At 46.0% G+C, this 22748-nt stretch overlaps 2 protein-coding genes across 3 annotated transcripts in view; one reads left to right on the forward strand and one right to left on the reverse strand.

Annotated features, from left to right (window-relative positions):
* LOC120031901 (cyclin-dependent kinase 17) overlaps positions 1-10362 on the forward strand; it is a 34283-nt gene extending 23921 nt beyond the window's left edge. Inside the window, exons 2-16 of the mRNA XM_038977729.1 lie at positions 871-1032; positions 1794-1958; positions 3465-3598; positions 5686-5811; positions 6032-6088; positions 6203-6317; positions 6536-6630; positions 6781-6843; positions 6956-7200; positions 7571-7668; positions 7862-7967; positions 8210-8252; positions 8427-8517; positions 8611-8688; positions 8786-10362. Coding sequence (XP_038833657.1) covers positions 906-1032; positions 1794-1958; positions 3465-3598; positions 5686-5811; positions 6032-6088; positions 6203-6317; positions 6536-6630; positions 6781-6843; positions 6956-7200; positions 7571-7668; positions 7862-7967; positions 8210-8252; positions 8427-8517; positions 8611-8688; positions 8786-8823 — 1581 coding nt within the window. The 5' untranslated portion in view covers positions 871-905 and the 3' untranslated portion in view covers positions 8824-10362. The remainder of the gene's footprint in view (positions 1-870; positions 1033-1793; positions 1959-3464; positions 3599-5685; positions 5812-6031; positions 6089-6202; positions 6318-6535; positions 6631-6780; positions 6844-6955; positions 7201-7570; positions 7669-7861; positions 7968-8209; positions 8253-8426; positions 8518-8610; positions 8689-8785) is intronic.
* Positions 10363-10427: 65 nt separating this feature from the next.
* Positions 10428-22066, reverse strand: LOC120031902 (ETS domain-containing protein Elk-3-like). 2 transcript variants are annotated; one of them, XM_038977731.1, is made up of 5 exons: positions 21804-22066; positions 18803-19011; positions 13283-14056; positions 12223-12396; positions 10428-11302 (listed from the first exon to the last, which is right to left on the reverse strand). In XM_038977731.1, the coding sequence occupies exons 2-5, from the start codon at positions 19007-19009 to the stop codon at positions 11207-11209; spliced, it is 1251 nt and encodes a 416-aa protein (XP_038833659.1). In that variant the 5' UTR covers positions 19010-19011; positions 21804-22066; the 3' UTR covers positions 10428-11206. The 2 variants fall into 2 exon arrangements, with proteins under 2 accessions (XP_038833659.1, XP_038833660.1); XM_038977732.1 differs by having other exon boundaries at positions 12274-12396; positions 21804-22057.
* Between the last annotated feature and the right edge of the window lie 682 nt (positions 22067-22748).

The raw sequence follows: 22748 nt of genomic DNA on the forward strand, positions 1-22748 counted from the left end.
ATTTTCTTCTTTGCTTATGGCCTTATAGAGTTGGTTGAGAGCGGTCTTAGTGCCAGCTTCGCTTTCTGGTGGTAAATAGACGGCTACAAATAATACAGATGAGAACTCTCTTGGTAGATAGTGTGGTCGACAGCTTATCATAAGGTACTCTACCTCAGGCGAGCAATACCTCGAGACTTCTTTAATATTAGACATCGCGCACCAGCTGTTATTGACAAATAGACACACACCCCCACCCCTGGTTTTACCAGAGGTAGCATCTCTGTTCTGCTGGTGCATGGAAAATCCCGCTAGCTCTATATTGTCAGTTTCTTCGTTCAGCCGCGTCTATGTGAAACATAAGATGCTACAGTTTTTAATGTCCTGTTGGTAGGATAATCTTAATCGTAGGTCATCAGTTTTATTTTCCAATGATTGCACGTTAGCAAGGAGAATGGAAGGCATTGGGAGTTTACTCGCTCGCCTCCGGCTTTTCAGAAGGATCCCCGATTTGGCTCTCCTTTTCTGGCGTCTTTTCTTCACACAAAAGGCGTGGATCTAGGCCTTTTCCAGTGAAAGCAGAATATCCTTCTCGCTGGACTCGTTAAAGGATAAAGTTTATTCCAGTCCACTGTGAGTAATCGCTTTTCTGATGTCCAGAAGTTATTTTGGGACATAAGAGACGGTAGCAGCAACATTATGTACAAAATTAGTTTAAAAAAATAACAAAATTGCACAATTGGTTGGGAGAATGTAAAACATCAGCCATGTTCTTCGGTGCAATCTTTTCTTATCGAGACAATTACAAGTTACTTGCTTACGCCTTGCCACCTAAAACGTGTGTGTGTGTGTGTGGGTCCAGTGCTGACCTTTGCCCTCTGTGCCCTACAGGCCCTGCCAGCCCAGTCAACCCTGAGGAGTGTGTGATGGAGAAGATGAAGAGGTTTAAGCGGCGTCTGTCTCTGACGCTGCGCTCCAGCCACACCATAGACGAGTCTCTGTCTGAACTGGCCGAGCAGATGACCATCGAGGACGGCGGCAACAAGGACAACGGTCAGTAGGCGTGTGTGTGTGTGTGAGATTGTATTAGTAAACAAACAGAGCACACACACACACGTCTACTGTGCTCTGTGCAAGTCCCAGTTATAAGAGGCTGATAATGTTACTATTCTGAAGTGACTCTTGACTGAATGCCAGTAGAGAAGGATACAGCCAGCAAGTGGACACACACACTAGGGCCCTTTGGTCACCCCGAGGATACAGTTGAAATGTTTGATGTAGCTGGCAGCCAATGGCATCCTTTCTTGCCATCTGAAGTGATTAGAGTGAGACCGAGGGAACGGGGTGAGAGACATCGAGAGGGGAAATTGACACACAGGGAAAGCGAGAGCGAGCAGCAGTGTGAATGATCGTGTCCTAGAGAGTAGCTCTTTATGTCCTTATGTAACAACAGAAGCAGCCTGGTGGGATGAAACGCCTACTGGGACACACACACAACGCAGGGGGACGGCAGGTGACGCTGCCACAATGTTTGTGGAAAAGACATCACACAGAAAAGGAAAACACTCTTACAAACATACTGCAACAGCCCAAAATGTCTGAATCTAACATCTTCTGGCCTACTTTAGGTTGCATAAGTGTTCTTTTCTGCTGTTTTTATATAAAACTCTGTTTACTGAATTCTGCTCAACAGAAGACCGAACAGTACATGAACTACTTGCACAAATGACTGATTGATTCATTGGTAGATTGCGTGATGAGTTGTATGGATGGATAGATGGGCAGATTGATTGACATATTGTTTCTCCTTGCAGAGCCGATCGTGCGTAATGGGCGACCGCCCTCCTCTCACAGCATGCACTCGTTCCTGCACCAGTACACCGGCTCCTTCAAGAAGCCCCCCCTCCGCAGGCCACACAGTGTCATTGGAGGAAGCCTGGGTTCCTTCATGACCTTCCCCAGCAACGGCAGCCGCCTCGGTGAGTTACACAGAGAGTGAAACAAACAGACTTAGAGATGCACAAGCACGTATACACTAATGGCACACATGCTTGCACACACACTCGTATGCGCGCGCACATGTCATACACACACACTCATTTAAACGTGTAGCCATATTTACCAATGACACACCCACTAGCAGCACCACTATAAGCAGCCTGTTCTCCTTCATGGTCATGCCACCCGGTCGTCACCCAGCTGCCAAGGTGAGTTGCCGTGGAGATGGGCATACTCGTGCCTGTGCACCAGGAAGTGACAGAGAAAGAGCAGATGGCGACAGAGGACAAACAGGAAGTTAGTCATAGCCCCTGAGAGTTCCATCCTGACACGGTCATGGTGTGACTTCATCACACACAACACCAGACTCGTCTGTCTCTCCATTTTATCTCCAACCTTCCTCTCAATTATGTGTTCTTGCATGAGTCAACTGTTCTCATTCTTCACTGTGTGTTTGTGCGGGTGTATATTTGCATCTAAAAGTTTGATGTTTGTGTGATTTCATACATTTGTGTGTCTGAGGACAAATGTTTTCCCTGCATTTTCTCTTGAGTTATCACCATGACGATAGCTGTTCTCTGGTCTCCAGGGTGAGCCAACTATTTTGGTCTGCGGTCTTGTCTATAAGTTGTCATGAGGAGCTTCACCTCAGACTGAACTGTGTCCCAGTTAGAGTTACATGGGTTTGGAGATATTGGGGGGGAACAGACAATCAGGCAAGTCTATCTGGGACAAGATGGAACTAGATTAGAACACACTGTCACACTGTTATATACCTGTTTACCTCAAAGAACAGAGTGTGTGAGAGAGAGAGAGCGAGAAATAGGGCCAAAGAGAGTGGAGTTGGAAAGAAAGGAGGGGTATTTGGTAGGCAGAGAAGGAGATAGATGGCTGGAGAGAGAAGCAGAAAGGAGGGAGATGACAGTAGTGCGGTGTGCTGGATGATATGGTATGATATGATGACAGGCTGCTGGGTTGGAGGTGTTGACAGAGAGAATATGTGCCAGCACACTCCGATACAGCTGCTCATCAATACAGCTACTCATGTTCATTAGTCCACCCCCCCACCCCTACACACCATGTTCTTGACCAGAGGCTGTAGTTTTTTATGATCCTGGCGGAAGCAGAGTTGGTTAGTGTTTCATCTTTGGCCTGTGGGGTGAGAGGGGGAAGGGGTGAGAGAAGGAGAGAGAGACTGCAGGATAATGAAAGAAGGGAACTTGAGAGAGAAGGAGAGGTAGGGTCAGGACCAGGCCATAAACTGTTGACAGAATGAGATAAAGCACTCCTCTCTCTGTGTCTAACTTATTCTCTCATAGTATTACTAAAAACAGCAGACTACTGACTCAGTTTGACACAAGCTATAGCAAATCCTTGCCATGTTTATCTCATAGAAGATCATGAGTGTCATTTGCCAGGCAAAATGTTGAAATTGAGCAAGTTCAGCTTCTAAACTGTAACTCTTCCTCCCTCTTCCTCCTCCCAAGACATCGTCCATGAGAACCTGAAGATGGGCTCAGACGGGGAGAGTGACCAGGCGTCTGGGACGTCGTCAGACGAGGTGCAGTCGCCCACCGGGGTGTGTCTGAGGAACAGGGTGCAACGACGCATCTCCATGGAGGTACACCCTCCCACCACCACCAATCCCTGTCTCTCTAGAAGGGAACTACACCTCTCCCGGCTCCCCATCTCTGTCCTCCCCTCCGCTCTTTCTCTGTTGGTGTTGTGGGGAGGAGAGATAAGCAGGGAACACTTTAAGAGGCTTTCACTGTCTGACTCTGAATACTGATATGAAACCTGTTACCAGGGAGGAAGAGGGTAGAGAGATCGGGGAGAGATGTGGAGGGAAAGGGAGGTAATGGGATAGAGAAAGGAAGACAGGGATGGAGAAAGAGGAGGGTTGATGGCAGGCAGGGTGGAAAGTATGAGCTGGTTCAGGCCACAAACAGACCGACTGACTAATGGAATGTTGTCATGTGACTGTAATCTGCGGCATGCTTGGCCTCTGACTGCTGACATTCCAGACGATCCCCTGCCACATAGCTGGTCAACAATCCTGAGAGGAACCTCGGACAGAGAGTGGGATGGAGAGAGACTGCTCCACATAGCTCAGTGAGAACCTGGGATTTAAAGAGGGACTGTCTTTAAAAGATACGAATCCCGTTGAAAACGTACTGATGTAGCATCAGTATGAATTCGAAACGGTTATTCTAGTGTCAAAATCTGCTCCAAAATGTAAATAGGATAATTTTGGTCATAAAGTTAGTCTCATCCGTGCTTTACAACGGGTAAATGAAGGTTGAGTTTTAATTTAACGATGTCCATTTGCCCACTAACATGGGGTGAACAGCTGCTGTGATTGCTCTCTATCCACTCGCATAAACAGTGGCAAGACCTGCACAGCAGTTCCGGCTATGTTTACGTGAGACAGTGCATCGCGCATTTTTTTACTTTAAAAATACTGCACCAAACACCTTGGTTAGATGTAAATTTGTGTAACTAAAACATCCTCGGCAACAACTTAAACATAATTAATTACAGATTTATTGAGTTATTTTAGATTCCTTCTGGGGATTTTTAGGAAGTGAAATTCCGCGTCTACAGTGTCTCATGGGGGACAAACACCTCCAATACTGAAGTCTTTCTAATAAGCAACAGAAACCACACGTGCCAATCGACGCTCTTTAAGCCTGGGGATGTTTTTCCTTTCGTCTCTGTGACTCGTTTTTTGCTTTTTTCTGTATGTGTAAGCTGTGTTCTTTTTGCTATTTTCTATGTGAGTGAATGCTGTGAAGTATGACTAGTTCCCGGTGTCCCATGGACTATTAGAACTTATACTATATATTTAGTGCAGGGTTCATGCTAGTCTCACTGGTTCTGTTTACGGAGTTCCTATAGAATCACTGGTAGGAATGCTGTTTCCTCAGCCTGGTGACATTCTGCCACCTGGTGGTCAGTCTGGAGAAGTGTAAGCAGTACTTGACTACCTGTATATCAGTATTATGGTATTATACACACACACGGATTTACCTATTTCTCCTTGATGTCAAGTGTTTATTTTATTAGTCTGAGCGGAGGCACAAGAGGTGCTTGACCTAGATGGGAATCATCAGATATCTGAATAATCACACACACACACACGTCATCTCGGTTACTACATCTTACCAGATTCACACAAACACTCATGTGGGTACATATCATTCTGCCCAATTGTTCCCTTTGAAGCGGCGTGTTGATGGGGTTAGTAGGCTGTAACAATACACTGATTCATATCACTATCTATAGAGAGAACATGGTGCTCTCTTTTGATCTGTTTCTATGGGGGAGAGATGGCAGGCGGTATACAAGTGTGTTGCGTGATATCCATGGTGGGTGTGCTTTTGTGTCATTAGTGTGTGAAGATGCTTGTTTGCTTATCTATGTTGTTTTTGTCACTCTTGTTTTGTGTTGAGTGTGCGATGCCATGTTTTCTCTTCAATAACAATTTTCATGTATGGATTATTTTTGTATAAGCGCCTCTATTCTTCTGTCTCTCCCTCTGGGGTGAGTGGGAGGGGAGAGTAATTTCTAGGACAAAGTGTGTGGGTGTAGTCATGGAGCTTTCTGCTGTCTACATGTCTCACACACAGACAGACGCAGTATTCGATAGGACACATGATATGTGATGTGTATGTTACGTCTCTAACCCAATTGTTTGTGTGTGTGTAGGACCTGAACAAGCGTCTGTCTCTGCCTGCTGACATCCGTATCCCTGACGGTTACCTGGAGAAGCTGCAGCTGAGCAGCCCTACCTTCGACCAGCCCCTCAGCCGACTCTCACGCAGGGCCTCACTGGTACGTGTGTGTGTGAGAGAGAGTGATTGAAGGAATATAACATTATTGCCCTACAGTGTTCAGGTACCGCCCTGCTTTCTGGCAACAGGCATGAGGTTGAATTGGATTGTCTCTGTATGTCATTTTGTGTAGTGAATGAAGGTATCCTGTACAAACGTCATTCAACACAGAAAAAAAGACAAACAACATGGAAGACGATCTCTTTATTTCTGTTTTTCAGTCGGAGATTGGTTTTGGGAAGCTGGAGACGTACATCAAACTGGACAAACTGGGAGAGGTCAGAGAACACACACAAACACTCCTATAAACTCTGAAAACATGTTTTTCACAAGAGGTTCCTGAAAGTGATTTAGTTTTGACTCCGGTCATAACCAGTTAGTTTTTTCTGTAGGGAACCTATGCTACAGTGTTTAAGGGGCGCAGTAAGCTGACTGACAACCTGGTGGCGCTAAAGGAGATCAGGCTGGAGCACGAAGAGGGAGCACCCTGCACCGCCATCAGAGAAGGTGAGTCTATACCTCTCTACCTTTCCTCCTCTCTATCACTTTATCCCCGCTTCTCTTCCGCTCCCTCATCCTCCCATTACTGATTTCAATGCTACATTCTATCTTTTATTTTTTATCACTCTTAGCTCTTTCTCATTCACTATTGTTCCTCCTCTTTGTCAATATATTACCCCTTCTCTTGCTCTCCCTCATCCCTCTCTTTCCTTCCCTCTCTCCAGTGTCGTTACTGAAGGACCTGAAACATGCCAACATCGTGACCTTACATGACATTGTCCACACAGACAAGAGCCTGACGCTGGTCTTCGAGTACCTGGTGAGAATCACTAAATTGCTCACACTTCATGCTGGTCTTTGTAGTCAAATATCTGCCCTAATTATCTGAGGAGTTTGTTGTCCTAAGTAGGCTGTTGTACATGTACTTCCTGTCCTGTCTGACTGACTGCTGTCCTCACTTCCTGTGCAGGATAAAGACCTGAAGCAGTACATGGATGATTGTGGGAACATCATGAGCATGCACAACGTCAAGGTGAGTATGACCAAGACTAATAACCTAGCACTCACTGTACTGTAAGTCACTTTAGATAAAAGCCCTTCCATAATAGTGGTTAACATTGCATGTGTTGTTTGTGCGGTTCTAGATCTTCTTGTTCCAGATTTTGCGGGGGTTGGCGTACTGCCACAAGCGGAAGGTTCTCCACAGAGACCTAAAGCCCCAGAACCTGCTCATCAACGAGAGAGGGGAACTCAAACTGGCTGACTTTGGTCTGGCGCGGGCTAAGTCTGTCCCCACAAAGACGTACTCCAACGAGGTGGTGACTCTGTGGTACCGGCCACCTGACGTCCTGCTAGGCTCCTCCGAGTACTCCACACAGATTGACATGTGGTAAGAACACTACATCCTAACAACCTAAGCAAATCCTACTCTGGAGGTCCGGAGTACTGCTGGTTTTCTCTTCTACCTGATAATTAATTGCACCCACCTGGTGTCCCAGGTCTATATCAGTCCCTTATTAGAGAGGAAGAATAAAATAAAAAGCAGTGGAACTGGCTTTGAGGTCCAGGTTTTAGGGCCCTATATCCTTACACCATAGCAACTACAACCACTTCACTCAATGTATTTTACACATATAAACTTTGATTAAGTGCTATGCATCCTAACTCCTTCATCCTACTCCCTAGCCTCTCTTTTCGTGTGTGTGTGTGAACAAGTTGTGTGTAATTCTCTCTCTCTCTCTCTCTCTGTGTGTGTGTAGGGGTGTGGGGTGTATATTTTATGAGATGGCTGCAGGTCGGCCCCTGTTTCCTGGCTCCACCGTAGAGGACGAGCTCCACCTCATATTCAGACTGCTGGGTGAGGACAGAATACAGCCTGATTGGATGTTACAGCCTAACTAACCCATTGACCTAGCGCCACCTAGTGTCTGCTACAGGGACTAACACAACCACAGAACTCTCTAAATAAGCAGGAGAGTCCTCAGACATGCTGCTGCTGATGGGGACATTATTTGAGCGTTATTTGAAGACTGTCCCCTCTCTCTCTTCAGGCACACCATCAGAGGACAGCTGGCCAGGGATCTCTGGCGTCGAGGAATTCAAATCCTACAACTTCCCCAAATACAAACCTCAGCCGTTCATCAACCATGCGCCCAGGTACCGTGTGTGTGTGCGCGCGCGTCCATGAGTGTGTTTGAGTGCGCACGTTTCTGTGTGGGTTTGTGAATGCGTATATGCGAGTGTGTTTAGTCAGTACAGGAGGCAGGAAGTCCTGTGGAACTTTAGTAAAGCAACTCTCCACTTCCTTCCCCTGAGCCACCAAGTTCCTATCAGTCACCACTGACTGACAGTAAACCCTGTGATTCTCTCTCTCCCTCCTCTCTCTTTCCCCTTTTCAGGTTGGACACAGAAGGCATTGAGCTGGTGTTATCATTCCTGAAAGTGAGTTTCTCTGCCTACATTTTCCACACACTGTGTAACCTATGCAGTTATACGCTGAACCACTGGCATGCAGTACTGATAATGAACATCAGGGGGCACAGTAGTCACTTCTGCCTTACTGATTCTGTTTCGTTGTTGCTGTAATGTCCGTGTGTTGGTCTCCCTCCTCTCCAGTACGAGTCCAAGAAGAGGACCTCAGCAGATGAAGCCATGAAGCAGGCCTACTTCAAGAGCCTGGGGGCACGGGTCCACACACTGCACGAGAGTGAGTCTCTAAACCTGGGGATGGTCTAGTCCTCTGAATGGCCTGGAGATACTCACACATAATTACAATCCTCTCTCTCTCTCTCTCTCTCAGGTATATCAATATTCACTCTGAAGGATATCCAACTGCAGAGAGACCCTGGCTATCGGAACGCCTCACACCTAGAGTCGGGTGTGTAAAACACACACGCACCTCTTCTTACCTGGAGCTTTATAACTGTTATGACATACATAGAACACTCTCTCTTTTATCCACTCCATCTCTCCAGGCAACAGCAAGAACAGAAGACAGAGCATGCTCTTCTAGACTTTCTGCTCCTGGGAGCTCCAGGGTGGAGCTCGTTCCTGTTTCTATAGTAACTGACTCTCGCTTGGGATGAGAATGAACAGGACCACCGAGCCCCCTCGCATGAGCCCCTCACCCCTGGAGAGACCCCCCCCCCCTCACCCCCATAGAGCGAGTGAGTCTGGAGTTGATTGGGGAGGGAGAGATGACCTACGTTTATTTATTTGAAGATATGGAAGGGGGTTGGGGGGGTATATTTTGCTGCTAAACTACTACTGTCTGTATTTAACACGCAGTTTGTGTATATGATTATGTGAACTCCGACACCATGCACAACCGACCAGTCGCTAAGGTTACTATTGTTATTGATATGAATTATGGTTATTATGATTCCACTGATGATCTCGATGTTGTTTATCATAGCTGTTACCTTTGCTGTTGTGCTTGTCATTGTGTTCAGAGACTGAATGCCCTTTTAGCATTTCTTTCCTCAAGTACTTTCTCAAGCTTCCTCTGATGGCAGTGTGACTGAAGTGAGACCAGACCAGTCCTGACTGGGAGAGAGGGACTGGGAGTGTCTGGTCCTCAACTGGAAATCTTTCATCTGAACTGAATCATTTCCCGGCCTCCCTCTCATTCTCCTTGACCTAGAACATTCCAGAACATTTCAGGAGCCAGACGGGGGTTAGGAAGGGGTCAAAATGGGGTTGAGATGGGGTCCAGTCGTTGGGAGAGCACAACGACCCTCAGTCTTTTAGCCAACGAATGGGAGAAGGTGGAGTTTGACTCCCCAGGACATTTCCGGTCTCCCTCTCCGCTTGTCATGGCAACAGGAAAGTGACGATTAGGGAGGAGAGAAACAGGAAGTAATGTGACCTCCCACAGGAACCCATTGGTCTCTCCCTCTGTTTCCCCTACCCCCCAGGATGGTCTTGACTTAAGTTCTTGTATGCAAGTTATTCATTTTCTCTTCTTGCCTTTTTGGAGGTCTACAATACCGGCTGTTTTTGTGCATCATCAATAACTGTAAACAGTTACTAGTTTTTCGAATGGCTCTCTTCTCTGTAGCTGCCATGGGAGTGGGGATGTACCATGATTTCAGGGCAATACTAGGATGACTGGTGTTTTAAAATGGCTGACTTGATTTGACAGTATTAAAAGATTTTGTTTCCTATGTTTGACCTTTGGTCTTTGACCTCTCCTTGTGAATACAGTGTCGTGTGGCATGTCAAGGGGCAGCAGCTTCGCCTCTCAAAGGAGAAAAAATATTTGTTATTTCAGTTTGCATTGGACCACTAGTCTCTTTTTCCAGCGTTTGTACACATTTCAAATTGAAATTTTAAATAGACTTAAGCCGCTGTGTGTGTTTAACTGACAGTGTTGTATATTAATATTGTAATACTGTACTTTTTGAAGTTTAAGAAAGACCTGAGTGTGTGCGCATCTGACATGGAATGCCAGCTGTGGTGTAAACTCAACCTCTCTGGAACACTGACAGTTGGTGGTCCTGTACCTCTTTTTACTTCTCATAATCACAGTAAAATTTGTCTGTTTGCTAAATACACTTGTCTTTATTGTGGTTTTCTGGGTGAAATTGCAGTAGCTGATGACACACACACCAGATATAAAATTAGTTGTATAGCATTCAATGCTTCATGTTTATTTAAAACTGTGTAAGACATTTTTACTTGACTCTCGAACAGCAAAAAAATAGCAGATCATTATGAGAATACATTTGTATCAATTCCTTTATAAAAAAATAACAAAGCTGTTACAAATGAGCTTTTGTTTAATATTGAACTGGAATTTCGTCTATAAAAAAAAGTTTTAAAGCGTGAAAATAAAACATTTACATTTGAGAAGGCACAGCCGGTACAAGGTAATAATGCTTAAAGTGTAATAGAATACAAAACCATAGAAAAACACTTATAGCCAGAACAATACAACCAGGTTCACAGCCTCAGATGAACATATCAACCACTATACAATGATAAAGCTTTATAACCACGCCCTGTCTCTTATAAAGCGTTATAACCATACGCCAGGCGTTTGATAAAGGGCTGACAAGGTACAATGCATGGAACAGCATTCTGAAGAGGATAAATATGGGATAACTTAATTTTTTTTCAAGATGGATGAGATGAGTAAGTAAAAAACTGTTTCAACGAAGCTAAAGAAAATGTATCTTCAAGTCCATGATATTGACGCAGTTAAAGGCTGATCCAGTAGGTTTGCAGCAGTGTCCTGATTTTTGCTGGCTTAACCTGATTTGGCCTCGAGTCCTGCTGTGTCGGGGTGCAGGATTTGAACTTGTGTGGACTGGGCCTATTTGTTCTGGTCAAGGCCTGTTTTGGTCCAGTTGGTAGTAGAGTCCAGTAGAGTATGGTACTGTCCTCCAGGAGGATCAGGACTTGTGTGGGCTGTGGGAGAGCAGTCGGGGGGAGGAGGTGTCCAGGCTGGACAAGGGGACTGGGATGGGCCCATTCAGCAGGGTGGGGAACTACGGACAAAGGACAAGACCGGTGAGATCCACTGTCAGATAGGAAATAGCACACAATAAAAATGATGATGCCCCCATATTATACTGAGGTGAAGTACATTCATCTCTATCCCTAGTATAGTGTTATACATGTGTACTATTACTGCTAATGATAACTTTCTTTATAAAGAACTCTGGGTAACTCTGGAGAGGCTGACGACTGGGTTTAAGAATTCCCTAAAATGGTGGCTGAGGTATTTTAACGCCCATCCCTACTGACGATGGGAGGAGAGGCACTTCCTGTTGTGAGAGGGCTGATGGGAGTGGGTGGGACTCCTGACCCCCTCTCCCGAGCAGGAAGCTTCCCCCCCACCCGAAAGGAAACATCTGTAGCTTATTTTGAAACCCATGCACACAGTGAATCACACACACACTTAAGTACAATCATAGTGAACCGCTCACACACACAGAACTAAATAGCGATGGTGTCATGTGACTCGTTGTTGTTGTTGAGAAAATGAGGCTGTTTGGGGGAATCTTCTGTCTTAGCAAGGGTTGCAAAATTCAGGGAACTTTCAAAAAAATAAATCTGGTTTTCCAGAAGTCCTGGATGGAGGACTACAGATTTACTGCTTATTCCCTCCTGGATCCGGGATCCTACAATCGGGATTTCGGGAAACCAGGGAATTTATTGAAGGTTCCCGGAATTTTGCAATCCTAGTCATAGCTCAAACTTCTAACTCAGACTGTCAACATTCACTATCCCTCCTTTTTTTACCAGTTAGAGTGGAGCCCTTTCCCTCTCGGCTCAGCACGAACAAGCAAATACTAAACTGTCCTCCCCTAACCCTTTGTCACCCATCCCACAACTTTCCTCTGTATCCCTCCCTCTCTCCTCCTTAACTCCCATCAGTCTTCACTCCAGGTGGTGTCACTCTTACTTTCATTTCTCCTCTCTCTTCTCTTTTAGAGAGTGTGTGTGTGTGTGTCACCTGGAACAGGGGTCCATGGCCCTGCAGGCGAGCGGGGCTCAGGGATCCTCCGGGACTCAGACTGCTCCAGAAATGGATACTGGACAGCAAGGGACTGGGGGTGAGGATGAGACCTGAGGGAGTCTAGAGGTGGAGAACAAAGAGTTTATGGAAAGAGTGAGAGATGTCAATTTGTTCAATGTCCTGTTGGTGTTTTTATTGGTGATCTGTAAAATGATCTAGCCGAGTATGAACACACACAGCACAGAGGTTTAATTTCTCCCTGTGGTTATTCAGTCCTGCTGTGCTGGCACTGTTTGTTTTAGTAAAACACTGGAACTACGAGGGGAGAGAGGGCTTCATACCCTGCTTTGGGGGGGACATAGGGGGAGACGGGGGGAGTGAATTCAAGGCTGACTTGGGGAACTCGAGGTCACAGAACTTGGAAAACTAGGCTTGAGCTGAGAAGCTACATATGACATCAATTTCTCCCTATCGCTCTCTCTCCCTGACTTAAACACAACCCCCCTTCATTTCTCTGTTTATGTGGGTAAGGAATGATGTGTGTTGTGGCCCAATAAAGAGGAGTTCTAGATTCTCTCTCCCTCTCTCTGTATCCGTGGTATTAAAACAGCCCTTACCTTACAACACGATTCAAGAGATTTAGGAACATATGGCTTCACTTAGACCTCCCCACCCTCCCTTCTCTCCAACTTACCTCTCTCTCTCCCTCCTTCCCTCTCTCCTCCTTACTAGTCTCGCTCCCCACCCTATCCCTCTTTTCCGCTTACCTCTTTCACTCATTCCCTCATTTCCTCTCTCCGTCTCTCCTCAATAACTCTCTTACCTCTCTCCCTGCCCGTTTCATGGTAAGGAAAGGACAGACAGTTCCAGATAAGTCATGTATTTTCCCCCAATGTCATGACACACATAAATCAGCACGCACACACACAGAGGGTGAGGGTGGAGCTCAGTGTATGCGTTTATGTTCAGGGCTAACCTGGGAAAAGATTGTGAGGGTGGTGCTGACCTGTGCAGTGAAGAAGGCTGGTGTTAGGGACCCAGAGGGCAGCGCAGGACTGTTGAGGGCGATAGATCCGATGTCATTGGCTGTCAGGAGCAGGGAGGGTGCGGATATCTCCAGGCCTTTTGGCTTCCTGGTTTTTGGCGGGACGCTATTGGCTAAGCCCCTCTTCTTTGGCGTGGGTGTGACCTGGCCACGGTCTCTGTGACCAGACGATAGGTTAAGGGGTTGAGCACTCTGCTCTGATTCATCAGTCTCAGGGGCGGGGCTCCGTGCCCTCCAGAGTGCGTGGGTGGGGCTGTGTGATGGGGAGGAGGAGCAGGACGAGGAGTAGGCTAGCCTTGGGGAAGGTTTGGACGAATAATAGCCCTCGTTTGAGGAAGGGGGCGGGGATGAAGGCAGCGACACCATCGGCAGTGCCCCGCCCTTATGGCTGCGGTTCTGAACAAAGCGAATCACCGTGCCACTGTTGTCATGGTGATCATGTCGAGGCTCCACCTTGATTGGCCGGAGCAGATCAGGGGGGCGGAGGAGGTCCTGGGGATGCTGGAGGGAGCTGACGGTAAAGGAGGAGTAGAGGCCTGAGTGGAGGTACTCGTTCCTCCCTGGGGGGCCGCCCCTCATCCCCTCCTCATCCCCCTCCCCCTCTGACAGGGCCCCACCAGTCTCATCACCCCCCCTCACACCCATCTCCACCGCCGCGGGGTCCATCTTCAGGATCTCCGGAAAGGACACAAATTTGTACACAAACTTCTGACCAATCACCTTCTTGATGATGTTCTGGAGGAGGAAGAGGGAAGGAGGAGTTTAAGCATCATATGTTATACAGTAATAACAGTGTAATGTTAACATGCATGCCATGATGTTATATGGTGGTTTGACCTGTAGAATTGGTACAGACATGTTCATGCTGTGTTGAGGTATTTGGTATTTATGAGGATCCCCATTTAGCCGCTGCAAAAGCATCAGCTACTCTTCCTGAGGTCCACATGAAACATGACATAATACATAGTACAGGACATTATTAGTCGAGGACTAAAATACATATCAGTACATAAACACAATATCTAGGTCTAATACATAACACAGTGCAAATTACAATACAATATATTTAAAATGGCTGTGTCTTGTCATAGTCCCCTTTGTGCAGTAAGGTGTCATTTATCTTCTTTTTTTTTACTGGGTTTAGTGCTAGTTTGAGTTACCTGGGGTGGCAGAGTTCCATCTAGTCATGGCTCTATCTAATACTGTGTGTTTCCCAGCCTCTGTTCTGGACCTGGGGACTGTGAAGACACCTCTGGTTGCATGTCTTGTGTTGTACTTATGAGTGTCTGAACTGTGTGCCAACTGCTTGAACAGATAGTTCGGTACCTTCAACATATCAATACCTCGCACAAAGACCAATGGTGATGCAGTCAATCTCTCCTCAACTTCCCCTCTGTGTACATCCAAGTGCGATACATGCTGCCTTGTTCTGGACCAACTGCAATTGACCTATGTCCTCCTTTGCTGCCCATGACCACACTGCTGGGCAGTAGTCCAGGGGCGACAAAGCTGGGCACTAGGACCTGTCTGGTTGACTGAAGTCAGAGCAACGCCCTATCATGGACAGACCTCTTCCCATTTTAGCAACCATTGAGTCTATATGTTTTGACCATGACAGCTTGCTATCTAGGGTTACACCCAGCAGTTTAGTCTCTTCAACTTGCTCAATTGCCACATTACTCAATAATAGATCTAAATTAGGTTTAGCACTGAGCAAGTGATTTGTCCCAAAAATTATGCTTTTTGGTTTTGAGATATTTAGCAACAGCTTATTGCTAGTTACCCTTTCTATAACTGACTGGAGCTCTATGTTAAGTGTCTCAGTTATTTGACTGTTGTAGCCGACGTGTATGCTGTTCAGTCGTCAGTGTACATACACACAGGCATTAGTCAAGGTCGTCGGAAGGTCATTTGTAAAAATAGAAAACAATAATGGCCTTAGCCGGCTGCCCTGTGGTATACCACAATCAACTGAATTTGCATGAGAGAGGCTTCCATTAACAAAAACCCTCTGTGTTCTATTAGATAGGTAACGCTCAATCCATAATAAGGCAGAGGATGCAAATAACACCTACATTTTTTCAGCAATAGGTTATGATCAATGACATTAAAAGCTGCACTGAAGTCTAACAAAGCAGCTCCCCCAATCTTCTTACTATCGATTACTTTCAGCCAACCATCAGTCATTTGTGTCAATGTTGAGTGCCCATCACTGTAAGCATGCTGAAAGTCTTTTCTGTAAAATAACTTTATTTGATCAAATGTTTTTCCAAAAATTTGCTAAGCACTTGTAACATGTTTGAACCATTAAAGGGTGTCCTGCTATTCCTGGGTAGCAGAATGACATTTGCCTCCCTCCATGTCTGAGGGCACACAGTCTTCTAGGCTTAAATTGAAGATGTGGCAAACAGGAGTCACAATGTATTCCGCTACCAACCTCAGCAGTTTACCATCCAGGTTGTCGGTACCAGGTGGTTTGTCCTTATTTATAGATAGCAACCATTTTTCACCCTTCCACACAAACTTTGTGGAACTCAAAACTACAGTGCTTGCCTTTAATTATTTGGTCCATTATGCATAAATAGGAAGACTCAGCATTTGTTGTTTGGATGTCATACCTAAGTTTGCTAATCTTGTCAACAACAACAAATATTAAAGTGGTTGGCAATATCAAAGGGTTTTGTGATGAACAAGCCATCTGCATTAATGAAGGATGAAGCCGAGTTAGCTTTTTTTGCATCAAATTTCATTGAAGTACTCCATAGCATTTTACTATCATTCTATTATTCATATTATATATATATATATATATATATATACTGCTCAAAAAAATAAAGGGAACACTTAAACACAATGTAACTCCAAGTCAATCACACTTCTGTGAAATCAAACTGTCCACTTAGGAAGCAACACTGATTGACAATAAATTTCACATGCTGTTGTGCAAATGGAATAGACAACAGGTGGAAATTATAGGCAATTAGCAAGACACCCCCAATAAAGGAGTGGTTTTGCAGGTGGTGACCACAGACCACTTCTCAGTTCCTATGCTTCCTGGCTGATGTTTTGGTCACTTTTGAATGCTGGCGGTGCTTTCACTCTAGTGGTAGCATGAGACGGAGTCTACAACCCACACAAGTGGCTCAGGTAGTGCAGCTCATCCAGGATGGCATAGCAATGCGAGCTGTGGCAAGAAGGTTTGCTGTGTCTGTCAGCGTAGTGTCCAGAGCATGGAGGCGCTACCAGGAGACAGGCCAGTACATCAGGAGACGTGGAGGAGGCCGTAGGAGGGCAACAACCCAGCAGCAGGACCGCTACCTCCGCCTTTGTGCAAGGAGGAGCACTGCCAGAGCCCTGCAAAATGACCTCCAGCAGGCCACAAATGTGCATGTGTCTGCTCAAACGGTCAGAAACAGACTCCATGAGGGTGGTATGAGGGCCCGACGTCCACAGGTGGGGGTTGTGCTTACAGCCCAACACCGTGCAGGACGTTTGGCATTTGCAAGAGAACACCAAGATTGGCAAATTCGCCACTGGCGCCCTGTGCTCTTCAGATGAAAGCAGGTTCACACTGAGCACATGTGACAGACGTGACAGAGTCTGGAGACGCCGTGGAGAACGTTCTGCTGCCTGCAACATCCTCCAGCATGACCGGTTTGGCGGTGGGACAGTCATGGTGTGGGGTGGCATTTCTTTGGGGGGGCCGCACAGCCCTCCATGTGCTCGCCAGAGGTAGCCTGACTGCCATTAGGTACCGAGATGAGATCCTCAGACCCCTTGTGAGACCATATGCTGGTGCGGTTGGCCCTGGGTTCCTCCTAATGCAAGACAATGCTAGACCTCATGTGGCTGGAGTGTGTCAGCAGTTCCTGCAAGAGGAAGGCATTGATGCTATGGACTGGCCCGCCCGTTCCCCAGACCTGAATCCAATTGAGCACATCTGGGACATCATGTCTCGCTCCATCCACCAACGCCACGTTGCACCACAGACTGTCCAGGAGTTGGCGGATGCTTTAGTCCAGGTCTGGGAGGAGATCCCTTAGGAGACCATCCGCCACCTCATCAGGAGCATGCCCAGGCGTTGTAGGGAGGTCATACAGGCACGTGGAGGCCACACACACTACTGAGCCTCATTTTGACTTGTTTTAAGGACATTACATCAAAGTTGGATCAGCCTGTAGTGTGGTTTTCCACTTTAATTTTGAGTGTGACTCCAAATCCAGACCTCCATGGGTTGATAAATTTGATTTCCATTGATAATTTGTGTGATTTTGTTGTCAGCACATTCAACTATGTAAAGAAAAAAGTATTTAATAATATTTCATTCATTCAGATCTAGGATGTGTTATTTTAGTGTTCCCTTTATTTTTTTGAGCAGTGTGTATATATATATATATATATATTTATCTTAGTTCCATAGTATAGTTTCTTCTTCATTTTGTTTAGTTACATGATTTCTCAATTTACTGTATGTTTGTGAAGGGTTTACAATGTTGGTGTACCTGGTCATCCGTACCAGCAGGCGTGTGTTTGGTGTTAGTGTAGTGCCAATGTAATCTATGGGAGTTGTACCTTGTCGTCCATACCAGCAGGTGTGTGTTTGGTGTTAGTGTAGTGCCAACGTAATCTATGGGAGTTGTACCTTGTCGTCCATACCAGCAGGTGTGTGTTTAGTGTTAGTGTAGTGCCAACGTAATCTATGGAGTTGTACCTTGTCGTCCATACCAGCAGGTGTGTGTTTAGTGTTAGTGTAGTGCCAACGTAATCTATGGGAGTTGTACCTTGTCGTCCATACCAGCAGGTGTGTGTTTGGTGTTAGTGTAGTGCCAACGTAATCTATGGGAGTTGTACCTTGTCGTCCATACCAGCAGGTGTGTGTTTGGTGTTAGTGTAGTGCCAACGTAATCTATGGGAGTTGTACCTTGTCGTCCATACCAGCAAGTGTGTGTTTAGTGTTAGTGTAGTGCCAACGTAATCTATGGGAGTTGTACCTTGTCGTCCATACCAGCAGGTGTGTGTTTAGTGTTAGTGTAGTGCCAACGTAATCTATGGGAGTTGTACCTTGTCGTCCATACCAGCAGGTGTGTGTTTAGTGTTAGTGTAGTGCCAACGTAATCTATGGGAGTTGTACCTTGTCGTCCATACCAGCAGGTGTGTGTTTGGTGTTTGTGTAGTGCCAACGTAATCTATGGGAGTTGTACCTTGTCGTCCATACCAGCAGGTGTGTGTTTGGTGTTTGTGTAGTGCCAACGTAATCTATGGGAGTTGTACCTTGTCGTCCATACCAGCAGGTGTGTGTTTAGTGTTAGTGTAGTGCCAACGTAATCTATGGGAGTTGTACCTTGTCGTCCATACCAGCAGGTGTGTGTTTGGTGTTAGTGTAGTGCCAACGTAATCTATGGGAGTTGTACCTTGTCGTCCATACCAGCAGGTGTGTGTTTGGTGTTTGTGTAGTGCCAATGTAATCTATGGCAGTTGTACCTTGTCATAGTAGTAACGCAGGGCGCGGCTCAGCTTGTCATAGTTCATGTTGGTCTTGTTCTTCCTCAGACCCCACAGCTTGGCCACCTCTTCTGACTTGAGCAGTTTAAACTCCCCGTCGTTAGACGTCCAGCAGATCAGGTGCTTGTGGCTCTGGTCCAATAACAGCTGCAGCAGGAACTGCCACAACGTGATGGCACTCTCCATGACTGGAAAGAGAGAGGGAGAAAGAAAGAGGGGTGAACACAGTCAGTTACACTTGCACTGCATGTAAATCGACGAACACACATTCAAAGCCTCCCCCATGTCCCGCCCCCAACCAAGAAGGCATTTCCTGCACCATAAAAGCCTACCCATAAAGACAGAAAACACACCAACAACACATTTAGATCATCACTACAGCAGACACTGGAGTCACAGTATTATGCTACTCCTGGCATCATGTGCCAGATCCGGTGCCAACCAATGTACTGTCTATTAACATATGTATGCCTATGAGGCCAAGTGCCAGCATACATCTCATATTACAATATGTTGAAGTGGGGAATAAAAGCCATTACTGCATATGTAGTGAGACACACCAGGGGCTATGTAAAACTTTCACTCGCTGGAGAGCTTGGCTGGCTGCCCAAATGATAAGACGGGTCAACACAGGAGCTCTTTGTGAATGAGGGGCTGCCTGGCAGCTTTAGTACATCAGACAAGTCAGAGAAGCTTGTCCACTCCACTAACACGCATGCACACTCAGTTACTTGCACTCACTCATACGCTGTGCTTTGACTGTATGCTTCGTAGTAGTAATTATGTTTCATTATTGGTCAAAATAAAGAGTTCAAGTGTGTGCGCTTGTGTCAGAGTTCAGGGACTTGGTGCTGCCAACTATGGCCAGACGGGTGGAGCTAGGGATGTTTCCGTGGTGATAAAAGAGGATGTGGTCAGTGCCCCTCTGCCAAGACAGGCCACAGCCCAACGACACTATTTACCTTGACTTCACTGTCCGTCTGTCTCACACTCCACACAGACAACTTTCTGTGCACCTCTCTCTCTCACAACACACATATTCCCCAGACACAAGCTTGTCTGTTTGAAAATACCAAACAGAGAATCCTGCTTTCCCTCCTCCTCCATCCCTCTCAGTGGGAGAGAGACCATCCAGGAGAGGAAAAAGGTGAATACCCCCTCTGTCTCGGTTTCCTGAGGAGCTCTCCTGTGTGTGCATGTTTTTTTGTGTATGGTAGGGATGTGTGGGTGTGTGTATGTCTAAATGAGGACTTCCTCTCATTCTGCTATAGGGCGTCTTCCCGGGGGAAAGGCCAGTCCCAACTCAAAGGTAGGAATTCCTGTCACCGGGAACCATCGGAAACACAGAGACCTCACAGATGAGACAAATGGACGGGTTTCCTCCTCGCCTCGCTCTGGTACGGCAACACACACCACCCATTTCCTATTCCACAACAACACATGGAGAATGCATTGCATACATGTATGTACTCTGGGTCTCCCCCAGGACATGCTGTGGCATGATGTATGATGGATTTAGTCTTTGATGTTCCATAGTGACATGGGTTAACTAGCCAAGCTCAGAGACAAAACAGCAGGAACTGTTCATTTGGGGATATCCGTAACCGTAGCAATAGTAAGAAACCTGCATTGCCTGAAACACTGGATTGGTGCAATTAAAAATACTGTCATCATAGATTTATATCTGTTTTATTGCAGCATTGAATATGTCCACGTTATTTGTACTGTGTGGGATGATAGGCCCACAGCACAGTGTCTCTCCACCTGGACAGGTACACACACACACACACATGTAGCTTCTGGTAGGGATGATTTATTTTGTTGATGGGGAGTTTCTAGTATCTTAAAACAGTGCTATGACACAGAAAAATTATACAGCTGGTCCTCTGGACAGGCTTCTCCAGTATCGACTAAACGGAAACCCGTTATGAGCTCTCTATGTGGGGGGATTACTTAACCATGACTAAATGCGCTCTCTTCCTGCGCACTACCAATGGAAAAACCAACTAGCCACTGCGCTACGCGCTCCTGTCGCTAGCACGTACTGTACAACCAACAGTGACATGAGACGTTATAGGCTATATAATGCCTCTGGTCGCTGTATCGTACCAAACTCCGTATATAGACGCTCTAACGTATGGGTTATCACCCGTGGAACGCCGGGCTCGGGTTTGTGCAGAGCCATCGGTGTTGGAGAGCCTGGAACACTCAAACGGCTCTTTGTTTGCCCCATGACTCATTTTCAAGATGTTGTCTGCTGCCAGTTTCAATCCGGAAGCGCATGGCAATTAGTCTGTAGAGTCCAGACAAACCAGAAAGTCTACTAGAGTTGTTAAAGGGCCATGAGCGCATTTTCACACCAACAGCTAATTGGAGTTGCCAAATGCATCACAATAAACAAATTGCGCGAGAAAAGCAGACTTTATTTAACTAGGCAAGTCAGTTAAGAACAAATTATTATTTTCAATGACGGCCTAGGAACAGTGGCCTTGTACAAATCTGTCGTTCTGCCCCTGAACCTTGTCAGCTCGGGGATTTGATCTTGCAACCTTTCGGTTACTAGTCCAAAGCCCTAACCATTAGACTACCTGCCGCCTAGAGCACCGTGATAGACCCGAGCAATTTGAGTTTGACATCCAATGTGTGAATAACGGAGTAGCCCAATATTAGCAAACGTCAAAACGAAAATAAACGTAACTTTTTATGGCGTACTTTTATGAATAGAAGGAAACACATACCTTTTACGCAAATGTATACATGTGTGCCAAGATAGTATATCCGCGATTTGCTACGCTACCAGCATCTATCGACTGTCGTCCCTTAAATTTCAAGTTCATTGTGATGACCGAGTTATGTCATATTTCCAAACTATATTTTCTGGTACAGAGTTCACTTCTAAGTCATCATCACTCAAACTCAGTGACTATCCTGGTTTAATAAAGTGAATATGAATATCATAGAGAAGCATGCCTCCACATACCCTGGTGTTGGACGTCTGCTTTCCTTCTGTATATGTTTTTAAAGAGAATTCCGTATAATGCGCTGGTTTTCCATTCTGATGCCGTCTGAGCTGCGGGACTCGAGACTGTAAGGGGATCCGGAGGTTTTTTTCTTCTTCAGAGCAGGAAGTCGGAGCGCGCAGACAGAGAGCCGGCTCACTTCCTCTCGCGCATTATTCCCCAGGCTCTCGGCAGTCTGTGTAAACACGCTTTTCCTCCTCTTTGCGCCCGCCCGCGCGCACACACACACACACAGTAATATTGTAATTCTGACTACTTACTGGCCCAACTGACGTCACCTTCTTGGCCAGCAGCTGGAGGCGTTCGTGTTCCTTCCTCTACACACACACACACTCTGACTGCTCTCTCTCTCTGTGTGTGTGTGTGTGTGTGTGTGTGTGTGTGTGTGTGTGTGTGTGTGTGTGTGAAATCTCATTGATATCAACTTATTGAAAGGCATTGGGCTAGTTGTTGCATTCAATTTCAAGAAGTAGGCTATTCTTAAAATTCTCCATCATCTGCACCACACACAGACACATGCGTGCACGCACTTTCATTATCACGGGCTTCACTTGAAGTCAAAACGGGAGTAGAGGAGCTCTTTAATCCTTCCACATGTTTTAGTCCAAGATTCCATTCACAGCTCTTTTAAAGCCAGTTTCCCCGAAGTTCATGGTAAACACTGCAGATATCGGTTCAATCGGAAATTACCATTAAATGTCAAGTGCACTATAACGTGGATTTTACACGGATCGGATTGAATCCTGGCCTTAGTGGAATAAAGTGATGTGATTATGTTTGTGTCAATGAGAAAATGCAATAAGTAGGCTTATGTGTGCACGTGAGTTTGTGTGTGTTGGGAGTGGATCCACTTTTCCGGTTTCATGCATGGATTTCCTCTCACAGGAAACCGTAGCTCACAAAAC

This window comes from Salvelinus namaycush, chromosome 38 (genome assembly GCF_016432855.1).
Source record: "Salvelinus namaycush isolate Seneca chromosome 38, SaNama_1.0, whole genome shotgun sequence".
Classification (NCBI taxonomy): Eukaryota; Metazoa; Chordata; class Actinopteri; order Salmoniformes; family Salmonidae; genus Salvelinus; species Salvelinus namaycush.